Source organism: Oncorhynchus keta, chromosome 17 (genome assembly GCF_023373465.1).
Source record: "Oncorhynchus keta strain PuntledgeMale-10-30-2019 chromosome 17, Oket_V2, whole genome shotgun sequence".
In the NCBI taxonomy this organism is placed as follows: domain Eukaryota; kingdom Metazoa; phylum Chordata; class Actinopteri; order Salmoniformes; family Salmonidae; genus Oncorhynchus; species Oncorhynchus keta.
Window position 1 is genome coordinate 16,778,865 of NC_068437.1, and position 27,899 is coordinate 16,806,763.

Genomic DNA, 27,899 nt, shown 5'->3' on the forward strand with positions numbered 1-27,899 from the left:
GCTGCACTGGATTATCGGATGAAGTATGCGGTTAGGGTAAAACATGCACAGGGAAAGACTGCTGTACCAAAAGACAACACCGCCAATCTTTGATGTGGCAATGAATGAATCTGTATCTGAATCGGAGGGTGCTGTATTTCCTCCCATATTGTCTAATTTCATCTCCGTCTGATCTCTGCCTCTTACCTGTTACTGCTGTCTCGGGTTCGGTCTGCCCAGGGTCTCCTGCAGACTGCTGGCGGGGGGCAGGTGGGTAGGGGAGGCGGGGGGATGGAGGGCAGAGGGGGCAGGTCACGTCTCCCCTTGCCCAGGCTCAGTCCTGAGGCTGGGGTGCTGGGAGGGGTGTGGTGCTGGAATGTTCGCTGAGGTTTAGGTAAGGGGTTGATGGATGGACTGGCAGCGCCAGGCTCAGTGTACACATTCTCAGGGTCACCTGACCGCCACGATGACCCCACAGGCATTGACCCCATAACGTCCAGTGTCCCAAATATGGGCTCGTTTGCCCTCCTCTCTGCCTCCTCCGGCTCCTCGGAAGGAGGGCAGAAATAGTTCCCAGGCAACACCAAGGAGGGATTGGTGGGACCCTCTTTCATGGCCTGCTCCAGTTTCTTAATGTGAGTCAAAACTGACTTATTTTCCTTGGCTGTCTCTGTGAGTTTACTACTGCCTCTGAGGGGTCCTCTATCCAGTATCACCTCTCGGTCCCCCTTGGTAGTGGGGCCCCCAGGTGACTTTGGCCATAAATCCCCCAGCTTTCCTGCATGCTCCTTCCCAGAGTCCTGCCTCTCCCAACTGACCAACCTCTTACTGTCCGGCCTGTGGACCTCAGAGATCTCCTTTCTCACAGACTCTGGTTCCTTGTGCACTGTGGTCAGCAGACATGGACCACTTACAACCACTGGGGTGGTAGGGAGGGTCTCCTTTTTTCCCTCCCATTGGGAGATCTTGTCCCGGATGCTGGCGCTGGTCTTCAGACCCGCCGGGGTCTTGTTGAGTTTGCTGCAGCCGACCAGTCCGTGCTCCATGGTGGTCTGGGGGTCCGAGGTGGCTCTCCTGTGAGCCAGGATGGTGTCAGTGGTGTCTGTCCCGTCTACAGGGGAGACCAGTGGGGAGAAGGGCTGCTTGGAGGTGTCCCTGTCCCCACACACCACGTCTGGCCGCTGGGGGACCGCAGACGGAGCCTCCCCAACCTTCAAGCCACAGCACTGGAGCCTGCACACATGCATAGGAACACATGCGCACACACACACACACACAGATTAGGGATAGCAGTGCCAAACCCATCCCAGACAAAAACAGGTGTAGACAAAGCACTAATCATCGAGCTCAATTCTGGATATCCACATAATATCTCTGTGTAAGTATGTTTAAAAATTCCAAAATTGTCTGGGCTCTTCAGATATAAAATAACTGCCACTTGATTTGATGGCGTAAATAATAAGGATTTCTCATAAAACAACCTTGTCGAACTTCAATATGCATTTCTGCACAATGACTGGGATGTGACTGTTTGAACGCGAGGTCAAAGTTCACAAGCAACAACCATTTCTGGGAGGGATGAAAGTGTACACAGCCAGGAGAGAGGCTGCAGAGAGCAGACATGCATCTTTTCTAAACTAAAGCTGACCCACTTACTGACTCCATGTTGGATCAAGGCCAGTTCATCAAATTATTTGGTTTTAAAACAAACAGAGGAAACACAACCTCTGACTGCAACTTTTGATGACATTGCTTTATTGTATATAGGAAATGGAGAAATCAGCAATCTTGAGGGAAACCTAAAAGAAACAGCCAGTACAACTTCCCTTCGCTCCCTTAAAAAAATGTTGTAATGAGCAAGATAGAAGAGTAATTGGGAAAAACATGCAAATTATCTTGGTTTTAAAAGCTCTGAGGAAGGCCTTGAGGCCGATACGTAAAGCTCAATAAAGAGCAGTGATTACTATCAAGAGCAGTGTGCGGGGTTCTTTTATCTCATCTCAATCAACTGTTACCATGCACCTGCAACAACGATCCCTCAGATGTAAAAAATGTATGCCTCTCCCTTCAGTTGAGGCTGTAGTTTTTATGAAGCAGCAGAGGAGAAGAACTAGCTAGGTCAAACTGCAAAGCCAAGAAAAGGTGGGAGGGGAACGGAACAGACAGAGGGAGTGATGGGAGGCAGAAGGGGATCAATAGGGTTCTTGGCAGGGAAAGGCCTGTTTCATAAAGAGAGCCTGGCTAAAAGCAGGGAAAGGCCTGTTTCCTAAAGAGAGCCTGACTAAAAGCAGGGAAAGGCCTGTTTCCTAAAGAGAGCCTGGCTAAAAGCAGGGAAAGGCCTGTTTCCTAAAAGAGAGCCTGACTAAAAGCAGGGAAAGGCCTGTTTCCTAAAGAGAGCCTGACTAAAAGCAGGGAAAGGCCTGTTTCCTAAAGAGAGCCTGACTAAAAGCAGGGAAAGGCCTGTTTCCTAAAGAGAGCCTGGCTAAAAGCAGGGAAAGGCCTGTTTCCTAAAAGAGAGCCTGACTAAAAGCAGGGAAAGGCCTGTTTCCTAAAGAGAGCCTGGCTAAAAGCAGGGAAAGGCCTGTTTACTAAAAGAGAGCCTGGTTAAAAGCAGGGAAAGGCCTGTTTCCTAAAAGAGAGCCTGACTAAAAGCAGGGAAAGGCCTGTTTCATAAAGAGAGCCTGACTAAAAGCAGGGAAAGGCCTGTTTCATAAAGAGAGCCTGACTAAAAGCAGGGAAAGGCCTGTTTCATAAAGAGAGCCTGACTAAAAGCAGGGAAAGGCCTGTTTCCTAAAGAGAGCCTGACTAAAAGCAGGGAAAGGCCTGTTTCCTAAAGAGAGCCTGACTAAAAGCAGGGAAAGGCCTGTTTCCTAAAGAGAGCCTGACTAAAAGCAGGGAAAGGCCTGTTTCCTAAAGAGAGCCTGACTAAAAGCAGGGAAAGGCCTGTTTCCTAAAAGAGAGCCTGACTAAAAGCAGGGAAAGGCCTGTTTCCTAAAGAGAGCCTGACTAAAAGCAGGGAAAGGCCTGTTTCCTAAAGAGAGCCTGACTAAAAGCAGGGAAAGGCCTGTTTCCTAAAGAGAGCCTGACTAAAAGCAGGGAAAGGCCTGTTTCCTAAAGAGAGCCTGGCTAAAAGCAGGGAAAGGCCTGTTTCCTAAAGAGAGCCTGACTAAAAGCAGGGAAAGGCCTGTTTCCTAAAAGAGAGCCCGACTAAAAGCAGGGAAAGGCCTGTTTCCTAAAGAGAGCCTGACTAAAAGCAGGGAAAGACCTGTTTCCTAAAGAGAGCCTGACTAAAAGCAGGGAAAGACCTGTTTCCTAAAGAGAGCCTGACTAAAAGCAGGGAAAGGCCTGTTTCCTAAAGAGAGCCTGACTAAAAGCAGGGAAAGGCCTGTTTCCTAAAGAGAGCCTGACTAAAAGCAGGGAAAGGCCTGTTTCCTAAAGAGAGCCTGACTAAAAGTAGGGAAAGGCCTGTTTCCTAAAGAGAGCCTGACTAAAAGCAGGGAAAGGCCTGTTTCCTAAAAGAGAGCCTGACTAAAAGCAGGGAAAGGCCTGTTTCATAAAGAGAGCCTGACTAAAAGCAGGGAAAGGCCTGTTTCATAAAGAGAGCCTGACTAAAAGTAGGGAAAGGCCTGTTTCATAAAGAGAGCCTGACTAAAAGCAGGGAAAGGCCTGTTTCCTAAAGAGAGCCTGACTAAAAGCAGGGAAAGGCCTGTTTCCTAAAGAGAGCCTGACTAAAAGCAGGGAAAGGCCTGTTTCCTAAAGAGAGCCTGACTAAAAGCAGGGAAAGGCCTGTTTCCTAAAGAGAGCCTGACTAAAAGCAGGGAAAGGCCTGTTTCCTAAAGAGAGCCTGACTAAAAGCAGGAAAGGCCTGTTTCCTAAAGAGAGCCTGACTAAAAGCAGGGAAAGGCCTGTTTCCTAAAGAGAGCCTGACTAAAAGCAGGGAAAGGCCTGTTTCCTAAAGAGAGCCTGACTAAAAGCAGGGAAAGGCCTGTTTCCTAAAGAGAGCCTGACTAAAAGCAGGGAAAGGCCTGTTTCCTAAAGAGAGCCTGACTAAAAGCAGGGAAAGGCCTGTTTCCTAAAGAGAGCCTGACTAAAAGCAGGGAAAGGCCTGTTTCCTAAAGAGAGCCTGACTAAAAGCCTGACTAGGGAAAGGCCTGTTTCCTAAAGAGAGCCTGACTAAAAGCAGGAAAGGCCTGTTTCCTAAAGAGAGCCTGACTAAAAGCAGGGAAAGGCCTGTTTCCTAAAGAGAGCCTGACTAAAAGCAGGGAAAGGCCTGTTTCCTAAAGAGAGCCTGACTAAAAGCAGGGAAAGGCCTGTTTCCTAAAGAGAGCCTGACTAAAAGCAGGGAAAGGCCTGTTTCCTAAAGAGAGCCTGACTAAAAGCAGGGAAAGGCCTGTTTCCTAAAGAGAGCCTGACTAAAAGCAGGGAAAGGCCTGTTTCCTAAAGAGAGCCTGACTAAAAGCAGGGAAAGGCCTGTTTCCTAAAGAGAGCCTGGCTAAAAGCAGGGAAAGGCCTGTTTCATAAAGAGAGCCTGGACAGAAGCAGGGTACTATGGGAAGTCTATATCTCACCCACAGACGAAGGGAGTAGGACAGTGGGGGTGGAGGCGGCGGTATGGGGCCGGAAGAGGTTTACAACAACCATCTCTGGCCAGCTGAGCTAACAGAGCATGAGGAGACGGGAAGAGATAAGGGGAACGAGTTGAAGTGGGTGAAGAGTCTAATTGGTGGGGGGGGGGGGGTAGATCTGTTGCTTGGGCTTTTTCCAGGTATGTTGGTATTTCTTCAAGTTGTGAAATCAATAGCTTTACATGCCAAAGAGGGGTGGGGATTCAAAACAAGGAAAGAAAGGACTTGACATTAACAAGATATCATGACCAGTAGTTGGGTCTACAAAGGCACAGGTATGCATTTGAATGCACTGCCATGTCAGGAAGGTCCGTTGGTTAAAATGTTACCACAGATACAGTGGGGAGCTCACAGGGCTATAGGGCTTTACTCACCACTAGTGACAACAGGGTGACCAGTAACAGTATCCAGCTGGCAGATGGCAACCTCTGCCCAGCCGGTCCTCCATTGTGGGAACACCACATGGGACAGTTTGCCTGCCACCGTTGCCCTCTGCCTATTTCTAAGGGGTTCCGTGGAGCGGACTGTAAAATGTAGACAGGAAGTAGTGCAATACAAACCCGTTGACTGATTGGTAGACACAGTTGTCAGTGTTGGTACAGAATCGCAGGGCCGTCCCACCTGTCATTGTGCTAGCAGCTGGCATCCTGGAATGACAGAGAAAGACAGTCAGACACAATAGTATACAGGTAGTAGAATTAGATTGCTATGGGTCTGTTAGAGAAGATCATTTGTGGAGGACTTATTCTCCTCATGGAGCAAAAGGCTGGAGTCGGACTGTCACACAGAGATAGAGGTAAATACTAAGAGTCAGGCAGGCTAATAGGTATGCTATATACTGATGGTTTTAAGCCTCCATCGGAGTTCTGTGAGCCTTGAAACCGCCTGTAAATCAAAACTGCAGAAAGAGGAACAGACCTCACGGGTTGTGAGGAATCTCCCCAAACTGCAGAAAGAGGAACAGACCTCACGGCTTGTGAGGAATCTCCCCAAACTGCAGAAAGAGGAACAGACCTCACGGGTTGTGAGGAATCTCCCCAAACTGCAGAAAGAGGAACAGACCTCACGGGTTGTGAGGAATCTCCCCAAACTGCAAAAAGAGGAACAGACCTCACGGGTTGTGAGGAATCTCCCCAAACTGCAGAAAGAGGAACAGACCTCACGGGTTGTGAGGAATCTCCCCAAACTGCAGAAAGAGGAACAGACCTCACGGGTTGTGAGGAATCTCCCCAAACTGCAGAAAGAGGAACAGACCTCACGGATTGTGAGGAATCTCCCCAAACTGTAGATCGCTACTTGATTAGTAATTGGAGGATACACTTGTAAATGATGTTGAACCCACAGAAGTTAACATGTCCATGTGGCACGGGGGAATTTGCAGTGTTTTCCATTCATGTAGCTTACCGTAATGCAATTAAGGCCTATTAGGAAAACATCAGCAACATTCCAACACAAAAGAAGCAGTATTCAGTTCAACTTGAGAGCAACGTTTTTTCACTTGAAAACAGATCACACAATCGATCCACTTCACGGACTAACTACCTCTCCAAGAAGACCTGAAACCTGCCAAAGAGCAGTGCTGAAGCATTTTGTTTACTGTGTTACCCTCCATCAATCGTGGCTCCCCTCCCATTCCCAGCTTACATTTTCCTCTGTACTTTATTATGCTAAAAACATAGTCAAAGGTAGTGCACTATATAGGGAATATGGTGCCAATTGGGACGCAGACTAGACAAACACTCAGCGACCAGGCCCATAAACACTGGTCAAGCGTCCTGGCATGATTTGGCTCAGGTGTTAGCATCAGGGGACGCATCTGGGCAAACGCCTGTTAGCAGTTACTCAGCAGTTACTCAGACAGACAGACTGCTGGACAGACGCACACATCCCACACACACACACACACATAGCTAGACAAAGCAGTTCCCAGAAGCAAAAGATGGGGGAATGTGCGTGTGACCTCACCCAGATGTGCTAGAGGGCTCCAGGGCATCCATGAGCCTTTAAACATTTCCTGAGCACTGCCCACTCCACCACCACCCCCTCAACCCCAATAAGCACACATTAGCTAACCCTGCTGCAACCCCTCACCCCAGCCCTCAGGACGCAGGGAATGCCTGCCCAGTCGGGCAATATGCCATACATTGCTATCCACAGAGTAGCTGAACAAGTCATTGAAGAAAATGTCCCAATTTGGCTGAATTACAAAAGTTGTTGACTTGCTGAACTCTTCCTTGGCGGAGTCAACTGTGTAGTTGGCCCAGGGGGTTCGTCCAGCGTTTTGAAACTGCACAGCTCAGGGGTTGTTTTTTTCCACTTCAGTGTTTAAGTATAACTTGACACTGGAGAAATGATGCTCTTGGCTGACAAACCCCTTACCGTGACCAAGTGCATTTTATCTGTCCGTCTCTATTCCTGTCTCTCTACTCCTCCATCCCCCTCTCCCCTTCTGGCGTCTGTTGGAGAAGTACCCCCAGAGAGGGAGAGGAGGGGTTTGCGTCAGGCCCTCGCCTGCAAGCCCAAATGACTTTCAGCTGAGCACTATTCACACGTCTGAGGAGAAACTTCAACCAACCCCCCCCCCTCCCTCCCTCCCTCCCTCGCTACAGGACCATTAAAAACAGAAATCCAGTGGATAAGGGCTGGAACATGTATGCATCCCCAGAAAGATCAAGTGCAGTTTCACATTTAATTTATTTTCTGGGTCAGCAAGACGGGGGGGGGAGTGCGCATCACAGAGGGAAAAGTGAGGGAGTGGAAGGAAAGGAGAGAGCAAATGGAGTGAGAGAAAAAGAGGGAAGGAAAGTGGATCTTGTGAATTGTAATACAAGAATAACGCTACGCAGTGAAAGAGGTAGAGGCTTTCAGCTGTCATTCATTTTTGGGAGCCCCAGGGTGAAAGCAAAGTGCTGTTCTAGGAGTTCTGCGATGGAACGCCGACTGCCTCACTGCCTCACTGCCTCACTGCGTTCTCCACAGTTGAACGTGTTCCGTGGACTCAGTCCCACAACTCAAACTGAGGAACACGTCATTGTTGAGTGTAACTGACTGACCATTACAGGCTCCAGGTTTCCGAATGACTCACAAAGCCTAGCACTACAGTGGCACTACAGCTCCATATGCCTTTAACTCAATGTGACAGCCAATGAATCCATATCTAGTAAAGTTGTAAACCTGACAGCGCTGCCAGGGAGTTTTATTGGGACCAAGCCCGTTACTAGGGTAACTAACTCCATTGGAGAGAGCGCGAGAGAGAGACATAGGGCCTTAGCCACCTCTTTGTCCCTAGCAGCCGTTAACCCTGACCCAGGAAGGGAGAGATGACAACCTCCACAATGATGTGGCCAAGGGACGCCATCTGCTCCGGCCAATAAAAACATCACAGGGAAATGTGACCCCACTGACCTTTGCTCTCTGACATCTGATTGGTGTGACAGCGGATGCACGCTGCGGCAGAGGAACTATGGGAATGAGCATTGTTCAGAAGGGTTTGGGACTGTTGATGTGTGAGAGAGAATAGATAGGACTGAAGATGGATAGGACTGACAGATAATGCCCAGACCTTGTCATCAAAACACATCAGTAAACCCCTGGCCCTGCAAGAAGACCAAAGCATAACGTGTGTGTGTGTGTGTGTCTGTGTGTGTGTGAGAGCGTGAGTGAGCTTTAGCCAAAGGGTCAGTAGCAGGGCATCAGGGCCCCATCAGTTGCATAATAAACCCAACATGACAGCAGGAGATTCCTATCAGCAGATGGCTGGTCACTGGGTGTTTGGACACAGATACAGTTACATAAACACAGGGGTGAGCCAAGTAGGAAACTGCAAAGGGGACAGTGTCACGGTAAGACAGGGAAGATGGTATGCAAATAAATATAGGGAAGTAGGGTCATGGATATCATGTTTTTTGGCATGTTTGTGCAAGATGTATTCAAGTGTGCGTGGTATAAATAAATGTTTGAGCATTGTAAGAGTGTGTGATATATTCACTGGTGCATGCGAGTCAAAATGACAGGGAACAGAAGAGCACAAGATGTGTTAAAGGAGGAGCTGGGGGACTATGACCATCTGCGTTGATGCTATAAATCCCTGTTCCACAAAGATCTGTAGACAAACTGCTGTAACCCACACAAACACACCACTGAGCCTGATACCGGTCCAGGGCTGGGCTCTGTGGACAATAGCAGCCCCACACTGACGGCCCTGGAAGCCTTTGACAGAGCCCCAAGGACCCTGGATTGCTTTACATAGGACACTAACAAAGCAGGATTCACAACCTAGCTACAGCCAGGTCAAGGAAACAGACTAGCATGCCCAGAGGAGGCACCATGACATTCCACAACAATAGGGCAGCTACAAACAATCCACTGTCTACTTCAGAATTCAGCTTTTCATGGCATCTGACTAAATAAGAGTCTGCATTCCTAGCCTCACAGCACCTCATGGCGAATTAGACATGGACTTGTCATTAATTTTGTCAGTACCATTCTAAGTGGTGTATTTATTGGTGCGGAATCAGCATTTATGACTTGATGTGTGGTCATTGGTGTTGTCAGTGCCGAGGTCCTGTGTGGTCATTGGTGTTGTCAGTGCCGAGGTCCTGTGTGGTCATTGGTGTTGTCAGTGCCGAGGTCCTGTGTGGTCATTGGTGTTGTCAGTGCAGAGGTCCTGTGTGGTCATTGGTGTTGTCATTGCCGAGGTCCTGTGTGGTCATTGGTGTTGTCAGTGCCGAGGTCCTGTGTGGTCATTGGTGTTGTCAGTGCCGAGGTCCTGTGTGGTCATTGGTGTTGTCAGTGCCGAGGTCCTGTGTGGTCATTGGTGTTGTCAGTGCCGAGGTCCTGTGTGGTCAGTGCCGAGGTCCTGTGTGATCATTGGTGTTGTCAGTGCTGAGGTCCTGTGTGGTCGTCGGTGTTGTCAGTGCCGAGGTTCTGTGTGGTCATTGGTGTTGTCAGTGCCGAGGTCCTGTGTGGTCGGTGTTGTCAGTGCCGAGGTCCTGTGTAGTCGTCGGTGTTGTCAGTGCCGAGGTCCTGTGTGGTCGTCGGTATTGTCAGTGCCGAGGTCCTGTGTAGTCGTCGGTATTGTCAGTGCCGAGGTCCTGTGTAGTCGTCGGTATTGTCAGTGCCGAGGTCCTGTGTAGTCGTCGGTATTGTCAGTGCCGAAGTCCTGTGTGGTCGTCGGTATTGTCAGTGCCGAGGTCCTGTGTAGTCGTCGGTATTGTCAGTGCCGAGGTCCTGTGTGGTCGTCGGTGTTGTCAGTGCCGAGGTCCTGTGTGGTCGTCGGTGTTGTCAGTGCCGAGGTCCTGTGTGGTCGTCGGTATTGTCAGTGCCGAGGTCCTGTGTGGTCGTCGGTGTTGTCAGTGCCGAGGTCCTGTGTGGTCGTCGGTATTGTCAGTGCTGAGGTCCTGTGTGGTCATTGCTGTTGTCAGTGCCGAGGTCCTGTGAGGTCATTGGTGTTGTCAGTGCCGAGGTCCTGTGTAGTCGTCGGTATTGTCAGTGCCGAGGTCCTGTGTAGTCGTCGGTATTGTCAGTGCTGAGGTCCTGTGTGGTCGTCGATGTTGTCAGTGCTGAGGTCCATGGTGTTGTCAGAGTTCAGACCAGAGGAGGCTGGTGGGAGGAGCTATAGGGGGACAGGCTCATTGTAAAGACTGTAATGTAATTAATGGAACAGTATCAAACTCAAACATACGGAACCCCCATGTTGGCCTCCGTTCAATGAATTCCATTCCAGCCATTACAACGAGCCCATCCTATAGCTCCTCCCACCAGCCTCCTCTGCTTTAGACCTGGTATTATCAGTGTCAGTTCTGTTGTCAATGTGAAGTCCTGAATGTCAGCAGTGTTGTCAGTAGTACTGTCAGTGATAAGTCCTGCTGTTGTGAATAGTGTTGCAGGTCTCTGAGCTGTGGAGGCCTGCAAGCCGCTCCTCACAGCTGCTTCTCAGAAAGACATGACATCACCCGTCTTCTCAGGGAGCCTCCGGAATGGGGGAGCGCTAAGTCATTTCCACATACCTAAAAAAGGACAAGTCGCCCACGGCGGCCCCAGATATCACAGCTAGCAAGAAGGGACGCTACACCAAAGCGTGATTGTCCAGGATGATAATTCACCACAAGTGGTTAAACTCAAATTCCTACTTCATGCCCAAGGAGAAAGGACTAAAGTCCTTCAGAAAGGTAGCAAAGCAGCAGATGGAGAGAGCTGCTCAAAACTGTGGCAGAGAACTTAAGTGCAGGATGCTCCGATTAAATTTCTCGCTCTCCCTGTATGGCTAAGTGTAGAGCCATGTCTATCCCCACATGGTGAGGTTTGCTTTAACAAATGCTAAAGCCTAGTCTGCAATCAATTGAATGCACCACTTCACATTTAGCACGCGCTCTGCGGAACAGCGAACTTTGCAGACTCTCTCCCTCCCTTTTCCGTTGCTGTTGGAGAGCAATATGATGAGAGCTGGAGGGAGAGAGAGATGGAGGAATTTATTTTTACTCTGAAGGAACTTCCAGAGTATGCCAGAGGTAATGCGAAGCCAATTTGTTGTCAGCCCTGCTGCAGGATGTTGTAGGGACCCAGGCCAGATATGAAACAATGTGCCGGTTCAAATTATGTGCTAGGGATTTCACCTGCTCACATGCTGACTTGACCTGCTTCAGTCTGACAGAGATTCATGAGAAAGAAGAGGGGGGTGGGGTGAGGGAGACATGAAGGCTGTATGGAGGGAAGGAGGGTTTGGCAAATGAACAATGGAATATTATCTAGGCTCAGCAGTAAGTCTCTCTCTTTCTCTCCCTCTGTCTCTTCCCTCCTCCACTGCCTGTCCTGGGTCCCAGCCTCTTTCCCATGCTGATTCCATAGCAGGGTGTCTGGCTAGCAGCCAAGCAGGTCGACTGCGTGTGCAACAGGCCTCTGGACTTCACTCCCGGTCCCTCCTCCTCTCTCTTATTTTATCACCCGTTTCCCTCTCGCTCACCATCTCTCTCCCGTGCTCACTTTCTCACTCTCTCCCTTGCAATCATCCCCTAGCGCCAACAGTCTCTGCATTTCTTCACTGGATGTAGTAAACATCCCTATCAGGCGACCCATGGGAACCCAGAACGAGTAGACACACAGGGGCCGCCCTGCTGCCCACGTCCCGTCCAGACCCAGTGGGACTCCCCCTAGCATGGCGTGCCTCTGCTCAGCCGAGTCGCCCTGCCCCTCTTCCTCCATTGTTAGCCGTAGGGAAAGGATGGACAGCAGACAGAAACAAAACGGGGTTAGCCACAGAATGAGACAGGAACTCAAGGGGATACCACAAACAATTAATTGTATCAATCCAATCTAAAAATAACCTTGACATGTATTGTCATGCATTTTTCACACCCAAGTATAGCATTTCTTGTTATTGTGTGGTTTGTATACAACTGTAAGTAGTTGCTTCCAAGACAAGGGTTTGTACCGTCTACCCCACAAAGGACTGTAGGAATGAATGAAATATGACCACAATGGGTCCCCAATTGCAAACCTCACAGGATATACAGTAATTATGGTGCATGACCACAGGGTTACCACGGCTACTCAGAAACCTCTTACTGTTCTGGGCAAACACTATGACAAACATTTGTCTTGTTTGCCCTTGTGTTTTTTTTATGACAGTCATACAGACAGAGAAAGTGTGAATGGCAGGATGTGGGTTAAGTGTACTACTTCCTGTGCCCTCTCCATCCCACCTCACTGTGGTGTAGGCAGATAAACTGTAAAAACCTAGAGAACTCTTGACAGTTCCTCTGCTCTGCCTTTCACCACAGTAAGTCCACTGTTCTACTCTAGTGCGGAAACAAGAAGCACCAGTCTTTATGAAAACAACCATACTCCGATCCACCTGTCAGAGCGGAGGTTGTAAATGGGTTGAAAACCCCACAGCACGCCGATCTGTAACCTCAGCAAGCATTTAATAGTAAGGGCTTTCTTGCTCTTCCCAGTGAAACCCATTCCACTGACATTGCAAATGGTGTGGCTAGTATGTTAACGATGTGCTTAAAGACTAGCAGTGATACGACCAGGCTCCAGAACCAGGGGTTTAGGGTGAAGCTACTGACACCGCAGTCTGGAAAGCAGAGCAAAAACTCACTAAGAAACTGGTGTGGTTACTTTTAAAAAGAGGTTGACAGTTGTTGGACTGGGCTCAACTCAACTATGGAAAGAGTAACCTTGAGAGCAGACGAGAAGAGGTGAGAATCTAATCAGGGAGAAGACGGCAGAACAGAGAAGAGCAAAATAATATAAGTGAAGAAAAGGAGAAGATGAATCAATGAGCAGTGAGGGAGGCAGAGGAGTAAACGATCACCATTCAACCCATCTGGGAAGAAGGGTCAGATTTCAACAGCACAGTACTCCTCCATACTCCCTTCATCCCCTCCTCTACAGACCCGTCTTCCCCTCCTCCTCCCAGGAAGAGACTCCTACATGTGCTGCCCCTCAACCCAATCTGCTACCAATTACCCTGCTGGCTCCACTGACCATGGCCTATGCCAGCTAATCTCGAAGCCTGCTTTACTGAGAACAGCTAGCTAGCTACCACTATATTAAAATGATCCAAGCCTGCTTTACTGAGAACAGCTAGCTAGCTACCACTATATTAAAATGAGCCAAGCCTGCTCTACTGAGAACAGCCTAGCTAGCTATCTACCACTATATTAAATTAGCCAAGCCTGCTCTACTGAGAACAGCTAGCTAGTTACCTACCACTATATTAAATTATCCAAGCCTGTTCTACTGAGAACAGCTAGCTACCACTATATTAAGCGATCCAAGCCTGCTCTACTGAGAACAGCTAGGATCCAAATCTACTTTAAGGCGGCAGGTAGCCTAGCGATTAAGAGCGTGGAGCTAGTAACCGAAAGGTTGCTGGTTCAAATCCCTGAGCAGAATAGGTGAAAAATGTGCCCTTGAGCAAGGCATTTAAACCTAATCGCTCTGGATAATTTCACATGAGAAATGACTCAAATGTAAATAGTTACAACTTTGGCATATATTAGCTGATCCAAACCTGCAGAGCTTTCTGAATAAACCTTCAACTTTGGTCTGAATCTGCATTAGTTCATCCAAGCCTGCTGAATACCATAAATCTTCATAGCTGATCCAAGCCTGCTCGTGTTCACTTCAGACCTCTTCAGCGTGGCCTTCTCTAGATGCACAACAATCAGAAACTCTTGCACAACATCCATCATACAGTAAGTGAAAATGAAGCGTGCATACAGCTGCAATAAACCAACCAGTGACAGATTAAGTCAGGCCATTAACTATTAGACTTGCTAAATAAAAGCAGCTCTGGAAATGATGAAAGTGCCCCTGCTATGAGTCTCCTGTGTGTAGCTGAAGCTTTGGCTAAGGGTTTCACAGGGTGTGGAATAAGCTATCTAGCAACAGAAAATATGCACGCACACACACCACAACCGATGAGGTTTCACCTTGTCCTCAACCACAATGATGGTGGGGCGAGAACATGTCTTGTACTTCAGTTAATGCTTGGATCTGTTGTTGGAACACCAAAACCTGTCAGCTCCACAAAGGACATGTGCTATTCAATAACCCAAGATCAAACAGCTGATGGAAAAACTAGTTTTATTCACAAGGAACTGTCTCATGAAATAAGTTTAGCGTTACTTTATGACTTGAACACTACCGACAAACCCCTTCTCGCCGGTTCCTCTCACTGCAACTGACATGGCTAGTCTTGAATAGGCCTTAGTGTATATGGACCCATTTCAATGCACATGTTCACTTATTCTCTGGCATCGGATCAGATGTCCTCCTAGCCAGCCTCTCCCAAATGAACTCGCTGCCAAATGCTCCTTCTCTTCCTGTTTTCACCCACATTTCTGGGGTTCCGCCTGAGAATTCCCTGCAGAGAGCTCCCGATCCCATCCCTGCACGCCTGTGCAAGAACAGATTTGTATAATTCCCTTGCTGCTCCCAGAGGAATGGTGCGAGGCGAAAGCTTGGGAAAATGGTCTCCCAGAGTCAAAACTCCACAGCACAGCGAAACAGACACTTTTGACCCCCACACACCAAAGACCGGCAACTGTGAGCCAAAGCCAAGAGAGAACTCAAGATACTCTTTCATTTTAGGTTTTGTAAGACAAGCGAGAATTCAAGAGAAAACCTAACAGAGAGAGTTCTGCAGCAGTCAGTGTGATCTTGTTGGAGACAGACGCTGCAAGTGATTTGTTTCTGCATGATCAAAGATGCCATGGTCTCTCCAGAGCCATGCTCATTTAGCTGTTACACCTGGGTGAATCTCCAGGCATTCTTTGAATTCTCAGAAGTGAATCTAATTCTCAGAAACATTATTTTCTCTTTTCTAAGGTTTAGTTTCAAAATAGCAACTTCACATTTTAATTGGACTAGGAGGATTCAATCTTTATAACTCTAAGACATTAATGTTTGAGAATGGTGCTATTAAACCCCCCAAATCACCAAACAAGATGGTATATTCCACTAATTTCAACATCTGAGGAGAGCCTACAGTAGGCTACACGTTTTGGAGGTTACTGGGTTGTCTTTGTGGGTTCCCATTGTCAGACCCCGTGGCCATATTATACATGCAACAAGGCAAATATGTGCTGGAATATTTTCCACCTTCACTGTAAGCCCAGAGCAGAGCATGGCCACAGCAGCCAAAGTCAATGAGCGGTGGTGAAGGTGTAGCCACACGAGAGCGACCCTCTGGATAGAGTTGCCAGCGCCGCTTCCAAACGAAAACATGCCCAATACTCTAACTCTCCCTCTACGATAATGGCGGAAGGGACTGAAGCCCTGTGAGTGAGTGTGAGAGACTGCCAGTGGAGACGCAGGCTGTGGAGTTGCCCCGGGAGAGCCGACAACATGGATGGGTCACATGACTGGTTAGCTCTTCTACCCCGCGCCTAACAAGACTGACTAGGCGTCATTTCCCCTGGTACACCACACCTCCCTATTCTGAAGTTGCTCTATGTAAACAAAACAGAAGGGAAAGGATATTGCTGTCCTGTCTTGTTAAATTATCTAATTGAGGCCTCCCGGGTGGTGCAGTGGTTAAGGGCGCTGTACTGCAGCACCAGCTGTGCCACCAGAGACTCTGGGTTCGCGCCCAGGCTCTGTCGTAACCGGCCGTGCCCGGGAGGTCCGTGGGGCGACGCACAATTGGCCTAGTCCGGGTTAGGGCTACACTGGCCTGACAGTTTAATAACAGCTTGCAAGCATAGATTTGGGATGGTGTATGGGGTGTGGGCTAACTGAAATGTATGAAAATTAATATTAATACCATTTACATGCAGATGTTTTTTGTATTGGATATATTTACCATATATGGAGACCGAAACAAACATTTTACCTTACCATAAGTAGACAAGTGATTAAATCCTTTCAATAGAAATTAAAACTATTTAGTTAAGAATTTTACTTTAATGAGTTGACTCTTCACATGGGATGATTTCACTGAACAAAAAAAAGGGACTATTGAACGATCCCCAATGATCCATCACATCTCAACATACATAAAATGATAGTCTAGAAACTAAAGCTTCTCCCTGGACCTCCTCAATGTCCACCTCTTGAACACCAGACTGAGACCTCATCTTCACTATCACTTTCCAACCTTGTTGAGGGTGGCTCGTTGTCAGGCTCAAAGTCTCAAATTTACCCGGATGGCCACCAATTTTTCAACTTATGTATTGGTCAGCCTGTTGTGTGTGTGTGTGTGTGTGTGTGTTCCCAAACAAGGACAAGTTGCGCACCGAGGTGGCTGATGTTGTTGGGATTTGGAGGACGGAGACAGGAGCTGAAAGAGCCTCAGATCCACAAAGTCCATTCCACCAGGTGGCTGATGAGATATGTTGGCATAACTGCCGTATTGCATCTCCATCCCAAAGCCCTTGCTTGGAAGTGTACTTCACCAAACTGCCAAGAACCTTGTCCTCATCCAAGTCAAGGTGGCGAGATATGGTAGTATTGACACCATAAGCCTCGTTGAGCTCTGCATCAGACAGGATGCTCTTGCCAGCATACTTGGGGTCCAACATGTACGCTGCAGTGTGTATGGGCTTCAGGCAGGAGTATTCAAACTTTTTGATGCGTTTCAGAACTGCAGTTTCCTCTGCTTGGAGCAACAATGAAGTGGGCAGGGCAGTACGGATTTCTCCTCTTTTGTCTGCAAGTAGAGTCTGAACATCAGACAGGATGGCATTGTCTCCCTCAATCAATGCAATGGCTACTGCTATACATTTACATTTACATTTAAGTCATTTAGCAGACGCTCTTATCCAGAGCGACTTACAAATTGGTGCATACACCTTATGACAACCAGTGGAACAGCCACTTGCATCTAAATCTTGTTGGGGGGGAGAAGGGGGGTGAGAAGGATTACTTACCCTTACTTACCCTATCCTAGGTATTCCTTGAAGAGGTGGGGTTTCAGGTGTCTCCGGAAGGTGGTGATTGACTCCGCTGTCCTGGCGTCGTGAGGGAGTTTGTTCCACCATTGGGGGCCAGAGCAGCGAACAGTTTTGACTGGGCTGAGCGGGAACTGTACTTCCTCAGTGGTAGGGAGGCGAGCAGGCCAGAGGTGGATGAACGCAGTGCCCTTGTTTGGGTGTAGGGCCTGATCAGAGCCTGGAGGTACTGAGGTGCCGTTCCCCTCACAGCTCCGTAGGCGAGCACCATGGTCTTGTAGCGGATGCGAGCTTCAACTGGAAGCCAGTGGAGAGAGCGGAGGAGCGGGGTGACGTGAGAGAACTTGGGAAGGTTGAACACCAGACGGGCTGCGGCGTTCTGGATGAGTTGTAGGGGTTTAATGGCACAGGCAGGGAGCCCAGCCAACAGCGAGTTGCAGTAATCAAGACGGGAGATGACAAGTGCCTGGATTAGGACCTGCGCCGCTTCCTGTGTGAGGCAGGGTCGTACTCTGCGGATGTTGTAGAGCATGAACCTACAGGAACGGGACACCGCCTTGATGTTAGTTGAGAACGTCAGGGTGTTGTCCAGGATCACCCCAAGGTTCTTAGCGCTCTGGGAGGAGGACACAATGGAGTTGTCAACCGTGATGGCGTGATAGGTATCCGGAGTGTCAGACTGCTTACCACTCTCTCCCAAAATACATCATCCAGGAGGAACCTCTTAATGAGGCTGTCCATATCGGCAGACTGCGATATGGTCATTTCTTGGAAAGACTCCTTCCCCTCCAGGAGACTGTCAAACATGATGACAACACCACCCCAACGGGTGTTGCTGGGCAGATTCAATGTGGTGCTCTTATTCTTCTCACTTTGCTTGGTGAGGTAGATTGCTGCTATAACTTGATGATCCTTCACATACCTAACCATTTCCTTAGCTCTCTTGTAGAGTGTTTCCATTGTTTTCAGTTCCATGATGTCCTTGAGAAGCAGATTCAATGCTTGAGCAGCACAGCCAATGGGTGTGATGTGAGGGTAGGACTCCTCCACTTTAGACCAAGCAGCCTTCATGTTCGCAGCATTGTCTGTCACCAGTGGAAATACCTTCTGTGGTCCAAGGTAATTGTTGACTGCCTTCAGCTCATCTGCAATGTTGAGACCGGTGTGTCTGTCGTCCCTTGTGTCTGTGCTCTTGTAGAAGAGTGGTTCCTTGTCCACAAACATTTGACCACCCATCAGAGATGATTGCAATATAGTCTGCTTTCTCTATGATTTGCTTGACCTTCACTTGGTGAAGAACATTCATAAATCTCTTCCAATACACATTGCCTGTGAGCATCCGAGGTGAACCAGTTGCATACACAGCTCGAGCAAGACATTCATCTGCATTTTTCTGACTACGTTCCTTTATTGAGTCAAAAAAAAACTTCTGATTCCAGGAAGACCATGAGCTGTTGCTATATGTATAAGCATGTATAAACAGGTGAATTAACACTCTTCAGTTAGCAGGCTCAAGTAAGCTCAAACCCACATGGTAGCAAAAACTAGCAGAAAGTGTTAAGTTAGAAATGATTTAAACACACTGCTGTAGGCTACTATTTAATAACAAAATCATGCATGTCATAAAATATATATTCACCCCACCCAGTATTGTAATCAAAAGTTAACAGAAAGCATGTAGTCCTTGGCTCAGACAGTGTAGTAGTGTGGGCTCAATAGCATCTCATTAGTGTGCAAGATCTTGAGAATCAGCTGTACATGTGATGGAAGAGTGCACTGTGCATGCAGAGGGTTGCAATTCCATTGAATTAGGGATAGTTTAACCAAAAAATGCCACAAGACCTAGAATTGCCTTGTGTATCCCACAACATTTAAGCACAATTCCCCAAATCCATAACTTCCCATGGAAAATTTCTGGAAGTTTTTCGGAAGGTTTCCGACTTCTTGAAACCCCTACTAGCAATGCAGGACACATTCTGGCTGCGTCACCGTGGTAACCACAGCTGCTTGTCAATGGCAGCAGTCTGAAGGCCCCAATTGGGTCCTTGGCCACAGGGGGTGCCTGGTCGAGTGCCTGTAGAAAGCTGGTTCCTGTAAGATGGCAGAGAAATGGCTGACCTCCTCAAAGACCTGCTGTCACTGATCTATGTTCAGGATAATGGTCCTCTGGTGAGAGGGGACAGATGTCACGCACTCACACTACAAATGCATCTCAGCGTGCGAATAGACAGCTCGATCTGTCATTGACTAAGTCCCAGCACACAATTTATGACTTCTCCAGTTGGCCCAGCACTGTTTTGAGTCAACACATCTGATTCCCTGAGATCCATTTATCCAATACATGATCGTTTCCAAACCAACTGAGATTTAAATTGTGACAAATGACTGTTCTCACGATAAACATCTGGCTTCACTGAAAAAGAGACTAACAATGTCGCTGCATATTGGGAAAACATACTCGAAACATCTAAGACTGAGCACTTTCTTTTGCCTTTTGGTTGTGTCTGTTTGCATGAGTGTCTATGCATGGGTGTGTATGAATGGCTGAGTAAGTGTGTGGCAAACCTACAAAGCAGAGCGTCACACAGCAGTCATCATTCTGTTGGTCTCTCTCGCCACTCCAGAGAATGTAAACAGCTCAATAATCAAACAGGCCGTTGTTGGCTTCTGATAACAGAAAACAAGGGGTTCTGGCTCTCCACCAGTCATGCGGACTTACTGCAGGATTAAAGGCTTTAGTACCACGTCACAAACCAAAACAGACCTTCTCTCAATACTAATCCACAGTCCTTCTCGCCACAGAACTACAAGACACTCAATACAGCAGAGCGTCGCGGTAAAGGAAGAATGTTAATAATAATAATAATAATAATAATAATATATGCCATTTAGCTGACGCTTTTATCCAAAGCGACTTACAGTCATGTGTGCATACATTCTACGTATGGGTGGTCCCGGGAATCGAACCCACTACCCTGGCGTTACAAGCGCCATGCTCTACCAACTGAGCCACAGAAGGACCACAATGTTGCATGTGATAGCACTTCTAGTCGAATGAACTGAAGCACCAATCAAGACTGATTTCTTCACTAAGGAACAGCAAGAGTCGTGTCTGACGGAACGTCAGTTTTGAACGTTCCTCAGTTTAGTATTTTTAAGTTAGGTAGAAAGCTAATAGAACATTACACAACAGAAGAACGTCGGGATCAGGAGGAGGTCAGAACCTCATTGAATTAAAGAGGATGACTGATAGTCGTGTAAGAACTCGGGAGAGGTTCCTGGTAAACTGTATGGCATGGCATCAGAGCTTCCTCTGTCTCTTACAGTCATCCCAACTCCACCCACATTCCCCCTCCCTTAACCCCAATTCACACCAACTAACATGAGGTTTTCATTGAGTTCAGCTTTCCTTGAGGAAGGCCCGGTCCAAAATGTTGGTTTTGACAGTGATTAATATGCAACAGTATCAATATTGTTAACTTGATTTGTGGGCACTCGACTCCTCCCACCACCTTACAATTTCCACCATCAAATGTATATCACAATAAACTCCTACTTAACCACTACACTCAGAAAGAACAGGTGCCATCTAAAATCTAAAAAAAGGTTATTCAGCTGTCCCCATAGGAGAACACTTTTTGGTTCCAGGTAGAACTCTTGGGTTCAATGTAGAACCCTTTCCACAGAGGGCTCTACATGGAACTGAAAGGGTTATACCAGGAACTAGAAAGGGTTCTCCTATGGGGACAGTCAAATAACCCTTTTTTCTAAGAGTGTAGATTACCTCTAATGACAGCTCTAATGAAAAACCAACAAAATGCTACCTTCCCCAGAGTGAGATGCACAGCCTGTCCCTTGGGGATGTTTCTTTCTGCCTCCGACTCCCAACAATACAGAGACTCTACACTGGCTGGATGAAGAGCTGCCATTGTTCTTAGAGCTGAAGAATGTCTCACCTCACTCATCTACTTATCCACTCTGCGCCTCTCTCCCCCTCTACTCATCTGCTCTTCTCTAGAAGCTGGACTGGAATGCACATATTTCTCTCCATTACTCTCATCTAACCAAAACATCTCTCCTGCCCTTTGCTCATTTCATATATAGGTAGATGAGAGCTGACATCCATTAGAATCATTCTTACTGCACAGTTTTTAGTAGGCTGACACACACACGCCCGTCTTCCTAGGTATTCTAACATGATTCTGTATAACGGAATTGGTGCAGCAGTATGATTAATAGACAGCTTATTTGAACATTCAAAAAACACTTCAGCTGGAGCCAGAGCAGACCGTAATTGAATATTGCAAGTATCTTCAGATGTGCTTCTGCATACGTTTGTATTTTGATAGCACATGTGCACACACACACACACACACACACACACACACACACACACACACACACACACACACAGTACCGCATCCAAACACAGACACAAAATGCATGCACGCTCAATCAAACGCACACAAGCTAACAAAACCGACACACTTTAAATGACCTATAGTCCAAAATGTACATTAAATACTGAGTAAAACATACAATACCCACATTAACATACTTAAATATGTTACTGGTTCAGTCCCATAGTAAAAATGTAAAGTTCAAACTGAGATTCACAGAAAGTACAAAACAAAATCTCTGAAACCAAAAAGCATAACATTAAACACAAGTTAATCTTATTTTGCCATACCTTTCTCAGCTGGATGAGCCCTGTAGAAGTGCTCTTGAAGTGGTTTGTCATTTTGTGAAATCGGACACTGACAGCATCCACTGGTATGACTTCCTTCAAAGCAAAATTGCCTTTTCCCCCTTTCTCCTCTGTTTTTACACCCCTGCCTCTGAGCTGCACTCTCACTTAGCATAGACCCTGCCCCTTCTTCCCAAGCAGAAAAAGAGCTTCTCCAAGATTCTCCACAAACTTGTTTGAAAAAGGACAAGTCAAGGCAGTCCCTCCCCTTTCAGCCTTCAGGTTGAAATGTTTTCAGTTATTCTGTCCTTTCGCCTTCTCTCACTCACACACATACTATCGATCTATCTATCTATCTATATTCTCTTTCAATGAATTTGCCGCCCTCTCTTTCTCAAACTTTTCCCACCCCTCCTTCTCTCATGATCCCCCTCCCTTTTCTGCCTTTCTCCCTTATTCCAGTACCGCCCTCCTTTTCCATCATCAGCTCAGCCCCCACCCCCAAGCCCCCACAGCTGTACTAATCTGCAGCTGGCTGGGCGATTGGAGCCCCAGTTGCTGTGGAAACGGAGTGTCCTGCTCAGAAGCGGAATGGAGCAGGAAGGGGCAAAACTGAGCATAACTGAATACTTAAATAAGGGCCTCCTCCAGGAGCCAATTAAAGGTTCTGAAGGGCCACTCTTCCTCTCTCTGAGAGGATAGTGGGGGTTTTGCTTTCCTGCCCTCCACTGACTTTATCTTTGAAAGTAGCTTTTATTTACTGACCAGTCCCCATCCACCCAATAGAACCACAGCAGCAATGTGTTTTGGTAGCTACAGATGGCCCCATGTACCTCTGCTCTTACACGGCATGACAATGTATTTCTTGATTTCTAATTATTTACTAATTACAGGTGACTTCAAGGCACAGTTCACCCGCGCCCCAATTTATTTTTTATTTTTTTTAGGGTGGATCAGCTTAATATTGCGGAAAGAATGTTACTTCCAATGTAATTGTCTGCATAATTCTCAATCCCCCATATTTTTTGGTAAATATATATATCCATACACGCATGCATATATATACACATATATACATACACATACCTATATAGACATACATACTTTTTTAAAGAATATACCTTCATTATTATTCCCCGCAAACCCTACCACCGATCCCCCAATTGGAGTAAACTAATAAAAACTTCTGCTTCTACCTCTATCTATACATCTTATACATACTCTACAGACACAGTCTACTTTACAATAGTTCTCTCTTGTTTGTTCCTAGTCCTTCCTCTATTTCTGATGTCCATCCAGATTGATTTCTATTTGTAACTGTGCTATTTCACAAAAGTTCCGAACCTATATACATTCTACAGATCCCGTATGCTTTACATTGTTTATCTTGTTATTAGTCCCACCCTTCAGCTCCATTAAACCCCTCCCATCTGTCTCTCAACATCAATTAGTTCACCCAAATTACATATTGCTTTCCTTACCCTGTAAGCAGTCTATGGTAAAGGCATGACAGCAATCCCTACTTTGGTTTCGTTTCCCTGGCACTGTTTACACATGCTAACTTTTTAGCATTTGTGGCACAAAACCTATTCAAGTCGTGGGACCGATATTAGCGTTTGTACAAATACAAATACAAGTTACACATGAGTCTGACATCTTGATGACAACTAGGCTAACAAAGGCAAAGGAGTGTATTGTTATTGTATCAGTAAAACAGAAATACTTGTGCGGTTAAAGTATCTCTGGGTTCACACAGAGAGTTGAATGAGTTGAACTAGACTACCTCACCCTACTAGGCTTCATAAATATCTGTGAGTCCAACTGTCTTGAACCAGTGCTGATCTATAGCCTGTGAACTCATCTCTGCAAAATAAGCCTAAATGGATTTGTATTTCAATATGTGTTGTGTTGGTATTGTCTGTCAAGGGGAATTTTAGTAAAGTATTTTCATACTAGCACTCACTTTTCTGATAATTTCTTTGAGGAAAAATGTACTTACTACAACTGTAATATGTGGTTATCTCACCTAGCTATTTTAAGATTAATGCACTAACTGCATCTAATTTGCATACCACCCCAACAGATCCACAATCTCAATCGCACTCCACACCGCCCTTTCTCACCTGGACAAAAGGAATACCTATGTGAGAATGCTGTTCATTGACTACAGCTCAGCGTTCAACACCATAGTGCCCACGAAGGTCATCACTAAGGAATTTGGGACTAAACACCTCACTCTGCAACTGGATCCTGGACTTCCTGACAGGCCGCCCCCCAGGTGGTAAGAGTAGGCAACAACACGTCTGCCACGCTGATCCTTAACACTGGGGCCCCTCAGGGGTGTGTACTTAGTCCCCTCCTGTATTCCCTGTTCACCCACGACTGCGTGGCCAAACACAACTCCAACACCATCCTTAAGTTTGTGGACGACACAACAGTGGTAGGCCTGATAACCGACAACGATGAGACGGCCTATAGGGAGGAGGTCAGAGAACTGGTCGTGCGGTGCCAGGACAACAACCTCTCCCTCAATGTGAGCAAGACAAAGGAGCTGCTCGTGGACTACAGGAAAAGGTGGGCCGAACAGGCCCCCGTTAACATTGACGGGGCTGTAGTGGAGAGGGTCGAGAATTTCAAGTTCCTTGGTGTCCACATCACCAACAAACTAACATACCAAGACAGTCGTGAAGAGGGAGCGACAAAATATTTTCCCCCTCAGGAGACTGAAAAGATTTGGCATGGGCCCCCAGATCCTCTAAAGGTTCTACAGCTGCACCATAAGTAGCTTCCTGACCGGTTGCATCACCGCCTGGTATGGCAACTGCTCGGCATCTGACTGTAAGGTGCTACAGAGGGTAGTTCGAACGGCCCAGTACATCACCGGGGCCAAGCTTCCTGCCATCCAGGACCTATAGAGGAAAGCCCATAAAATAGTCAGAGACTCCAGTCACCCAAGTTACAGACTGTTTTCTCTGCTACCGCACGGCAAGCGGTACAGGAGCATCAAGTCTAGTGCCAAAAAGCTCCTCAACAGCTTCTACCCCCAAGCCATTTGACTGCTGAACAATTAATAAAAATTGCACGGGACAATTTACATTGACCCCCCCTACACTGCTGCTACTCGCTGTTTGTTTGTTACCTATGCATAGTCACTTCGCCCCCCCATCTATATGTACAGATTACCTCAACTAGCCTGGACCCCCGCACACCGACTCGGTACCGGTGCCCCCTGTATATAGCTCCGTTATTGTTATTCTTATTGTGTTCGTTACTCTCTATTTTAGCCTACTTTGTAAATATTTTATTTTTGAACTGCACTGTTGGTTAAGGGCTTGTAAGTAAGCATGTCATGGTAATGTCTACTTGTTGTATTCAGCGCACGTGGCAAATAAAGTTTGATTTGATTTAACTGTAAGTCGCTCTGGATAAGAGTGTCTGCTAAGTGACTTAAAGGTAAATGTAAAATGTAACCAGAGGAACAACCTCTGTGACCTGCAGTGCCAAGCTCTGACCTCTCCCTTTGAAATGTGGGGGACATTTGAAAAGCTTGTCTTGCCCCATCAATTGCTGGGGGACAGGAGGGGGGTGGCACACCAACATCTGTTTGGCGTTCCTCCTACCTTTTGTGTGGCTTTTGTGTGGCTTCCTCTGTCCCTTCCACTCTACATCTGGGAGGTGGAGAGGACCTCTATCCAGAAACACAATTTGTGACTGGGAATGATACTCTCTCCATTTTATTTTTATTAATGACCACATGTACAATTAAATCATGTATCTAATGATGATTCAAACACTTTTTAAATTTTAAGCATGAAAACCATTGTCTGCATCTCACCTTGTCCTGTGTCTCCCTCTTTTGGACACCCCAACATCTGCACACTCTATGTGTGAATTCCTCCAGAAAACATATATATTTTATCTACATGATTTTTAAATAAAGCTTAATGCATTGAAATGACTTTATCATGTCATGAGCACAATACTTTTTTTTTCAACCCATTACATTGTATGGATGTGGATGTTACATTTTTTTTAAGTGCACTATGTAGAAATCGCTCTGCCATTTCCTCATTGCAAAAATGTGTTTGCCTAATTTCAGTTTATGTAACAAAACAAGCAAGTATAGTGAAAATTAGTTCGCCTAATTTCAGTTTATGTAACAAAACAAGCAAGTATAGTGAAAATAATCATTGTACCATCTAAACCGCTGTGAAAAATATTTTCCATAACCAAAGTTGAGATGACCACTTCACCAAGATGCCTAATACGAATAACAGGTGGAAAAATGAGACAACACCAATTGAAACACAATGGGAAAGGTTGAAGAAATGACACCTGTTTCAGAGTGAGCCCATATCCAACTACCTGAGCCCTAAGGTCCATCTAAGGGGGAAGCAGAGAATTGCCAGGATGGGAGTCTCAATATGGTGAGATCGCCTAATCATGTCCAGTCTTGTGACCTCTGCATATTTGAAACCTATTATACAGTGCATTTGGAAAGTATTCAGACCCCTTGACTTCTTCACATTTTGTTACGTTACAGCCGTATTCTAAAATGTATTAAATAATTTCCCCCCTCATTAATATACACACAATACCCCACAATGACAAAGCAAAACCAGGTTTTTGGAAATGTTTGCAAATGTAATTTAAAACATAAATATTACATTTACATATGTATCCAGACCCATTACTCAATACTTTGTTGAAGCACCTTTGGAAGCATCAAGACTTCTTGGGTATGATGCTACAAGCTTGGCACACCTGTATTTAGGGAGTTTCTCCAGAAATGTTTGACCGGGTTCAAATTCGAGCTCTGGCCAGGCCATTCAAGGACATTCAGAGACTTGTCTCTAAGCCACTCCTGCGTTGTCTTGGCTGTGTGCTTAGGGTCATTGTCCTGTTGAAAGGTGACACTTCACCCTAGTCTGAGGTTTTGAGCGCTCTGGTGCAGGTTATAATCAAGGATCTCTCTGCTCCGTTCATCTTTCCCTCGATCCTGACTAGTCTCCCAGTCCCTGCCGTTGAAAAACATCCCCACAGCATGATGCTGCTACCACCATGATTCACCGTAGGGATGGTGCCAGGTTTCTTCCAGACGTGACGCTTGGCATTCAGGCCAAAGAGTTCCATCTTGATTTCATCAGACCAGAGAATCTTGTTTCTCATGGTCTGAGAGTCTTTAGGTGCCTTTTGGAAAACTCCAAGTGGGTTGTCATGTGCCTTTTACTGAGGAGTGGCTTCCGTCTGGCCTCTCTACCATAAAGTCCTGATTAGTGGAGTGCTGCAGAGATTGTTGTCCTTCTGGAAGTTTCTCCCATCTCCACAGAGGAACTCTGGAGCTCTGTAAGTGACCATCGGATTTTTGGTCACCTCCCTGACCAAGTCCCTTCTCCCCTGATTGCTCAGTTTGGCCATGTGGCCAGCTCTAGGAAGAGTTTTGGTGGGTCCAAACTTCTTCCATTTACGAATGATGGAGGCCACTGTGTTCTTGGGGACCTTCAGTGCTGCAGACATTTTTTGCTACCCTTCCGCAGATCTGTGCCTCGACACAATTCTGTCTCAGACAATTCCTTCGACCCAATGGCTTGGTTTTCGCTCTGACATGAACTGTCAACTGTGGGACCTTAATATAGACAGGTGTGTGCCTTTCCAAATCATGTCCAATCAATTGAATTTACGACAGGTGGACTCCAATCAAGTTGTAGAAACATCTTAAGGATGATCAATGGAAACAGGATGCACCTCAAATCAAATCAAATTGTATTTGTCACGCGCCAAATACAGGTAGGTAGACCTTACAGTGACATGCTGACTTACAAGCCCTTAACCAACAGTGCTTTAAGAAGTTAAAACAAATAAAAAATAAGTGTTAAGTAAAAAATAGATAAGTAAAAAATTGAAAAAATTAAATAAAAGTAACAAATAATTAAACAGCAGCAGTAAAATAACCAGTGAGGCTATATACTGGGGGTACCGGTACAGAGTCAATGTGGAGGCTATATACTGGGGGTACCGGTACAGAGTCAATGTGGAGGCTATATACAGGGGGTACCGGTACAGAGTCAATGTGGAGGCTATATACTGGGGGTACCGGTACAGAGTCAATGTGGAGGCTATATACAGGGGGTACCGGTACAGAGTCAATGTGGAGGCTATATACAGGGGTACCGGTACAGAGTCAATTAGGAGGCTATATACAGGGGG

The 27,899-nt window shown here is 46.6% G+C and overlaps 1 protein-coding gene across 1 annotated transcript in view; it reads right to left on the reverse strand.

Annotated features, from left to right (window-relative positions):
* LOC118396528 (DENN domain-containing protein 2A-like) overlaps positions 1-22,100 on the reverse strand; it is a 40,876-nt gene extending 18,776 nt beyond the window's left edge. Inside the window, exons 1-3 of the mRNA XM_035790783.2 lie at positions 21,696-22,100; positions 5,165-5,251; positions 187-1,212 (exon numbers count right to left, since the gene is read on the reverse strand). Of these exons, the coding sequence (XP_035646676.2) occupies positions 187-1,212; positions 5,165-5,250 (1,112 nt within the window). The 5' untranslated portion in view covers position 5,251; positions 21,696-22,100. The remainder of the gene's footprint in view (positions 1-186; positions 1,213-5,164; positions 5,252-21,695) is intronic.
* Between the last annotated feature and the right edge of the window lie 5,799 nt (positions 22,101-27,899).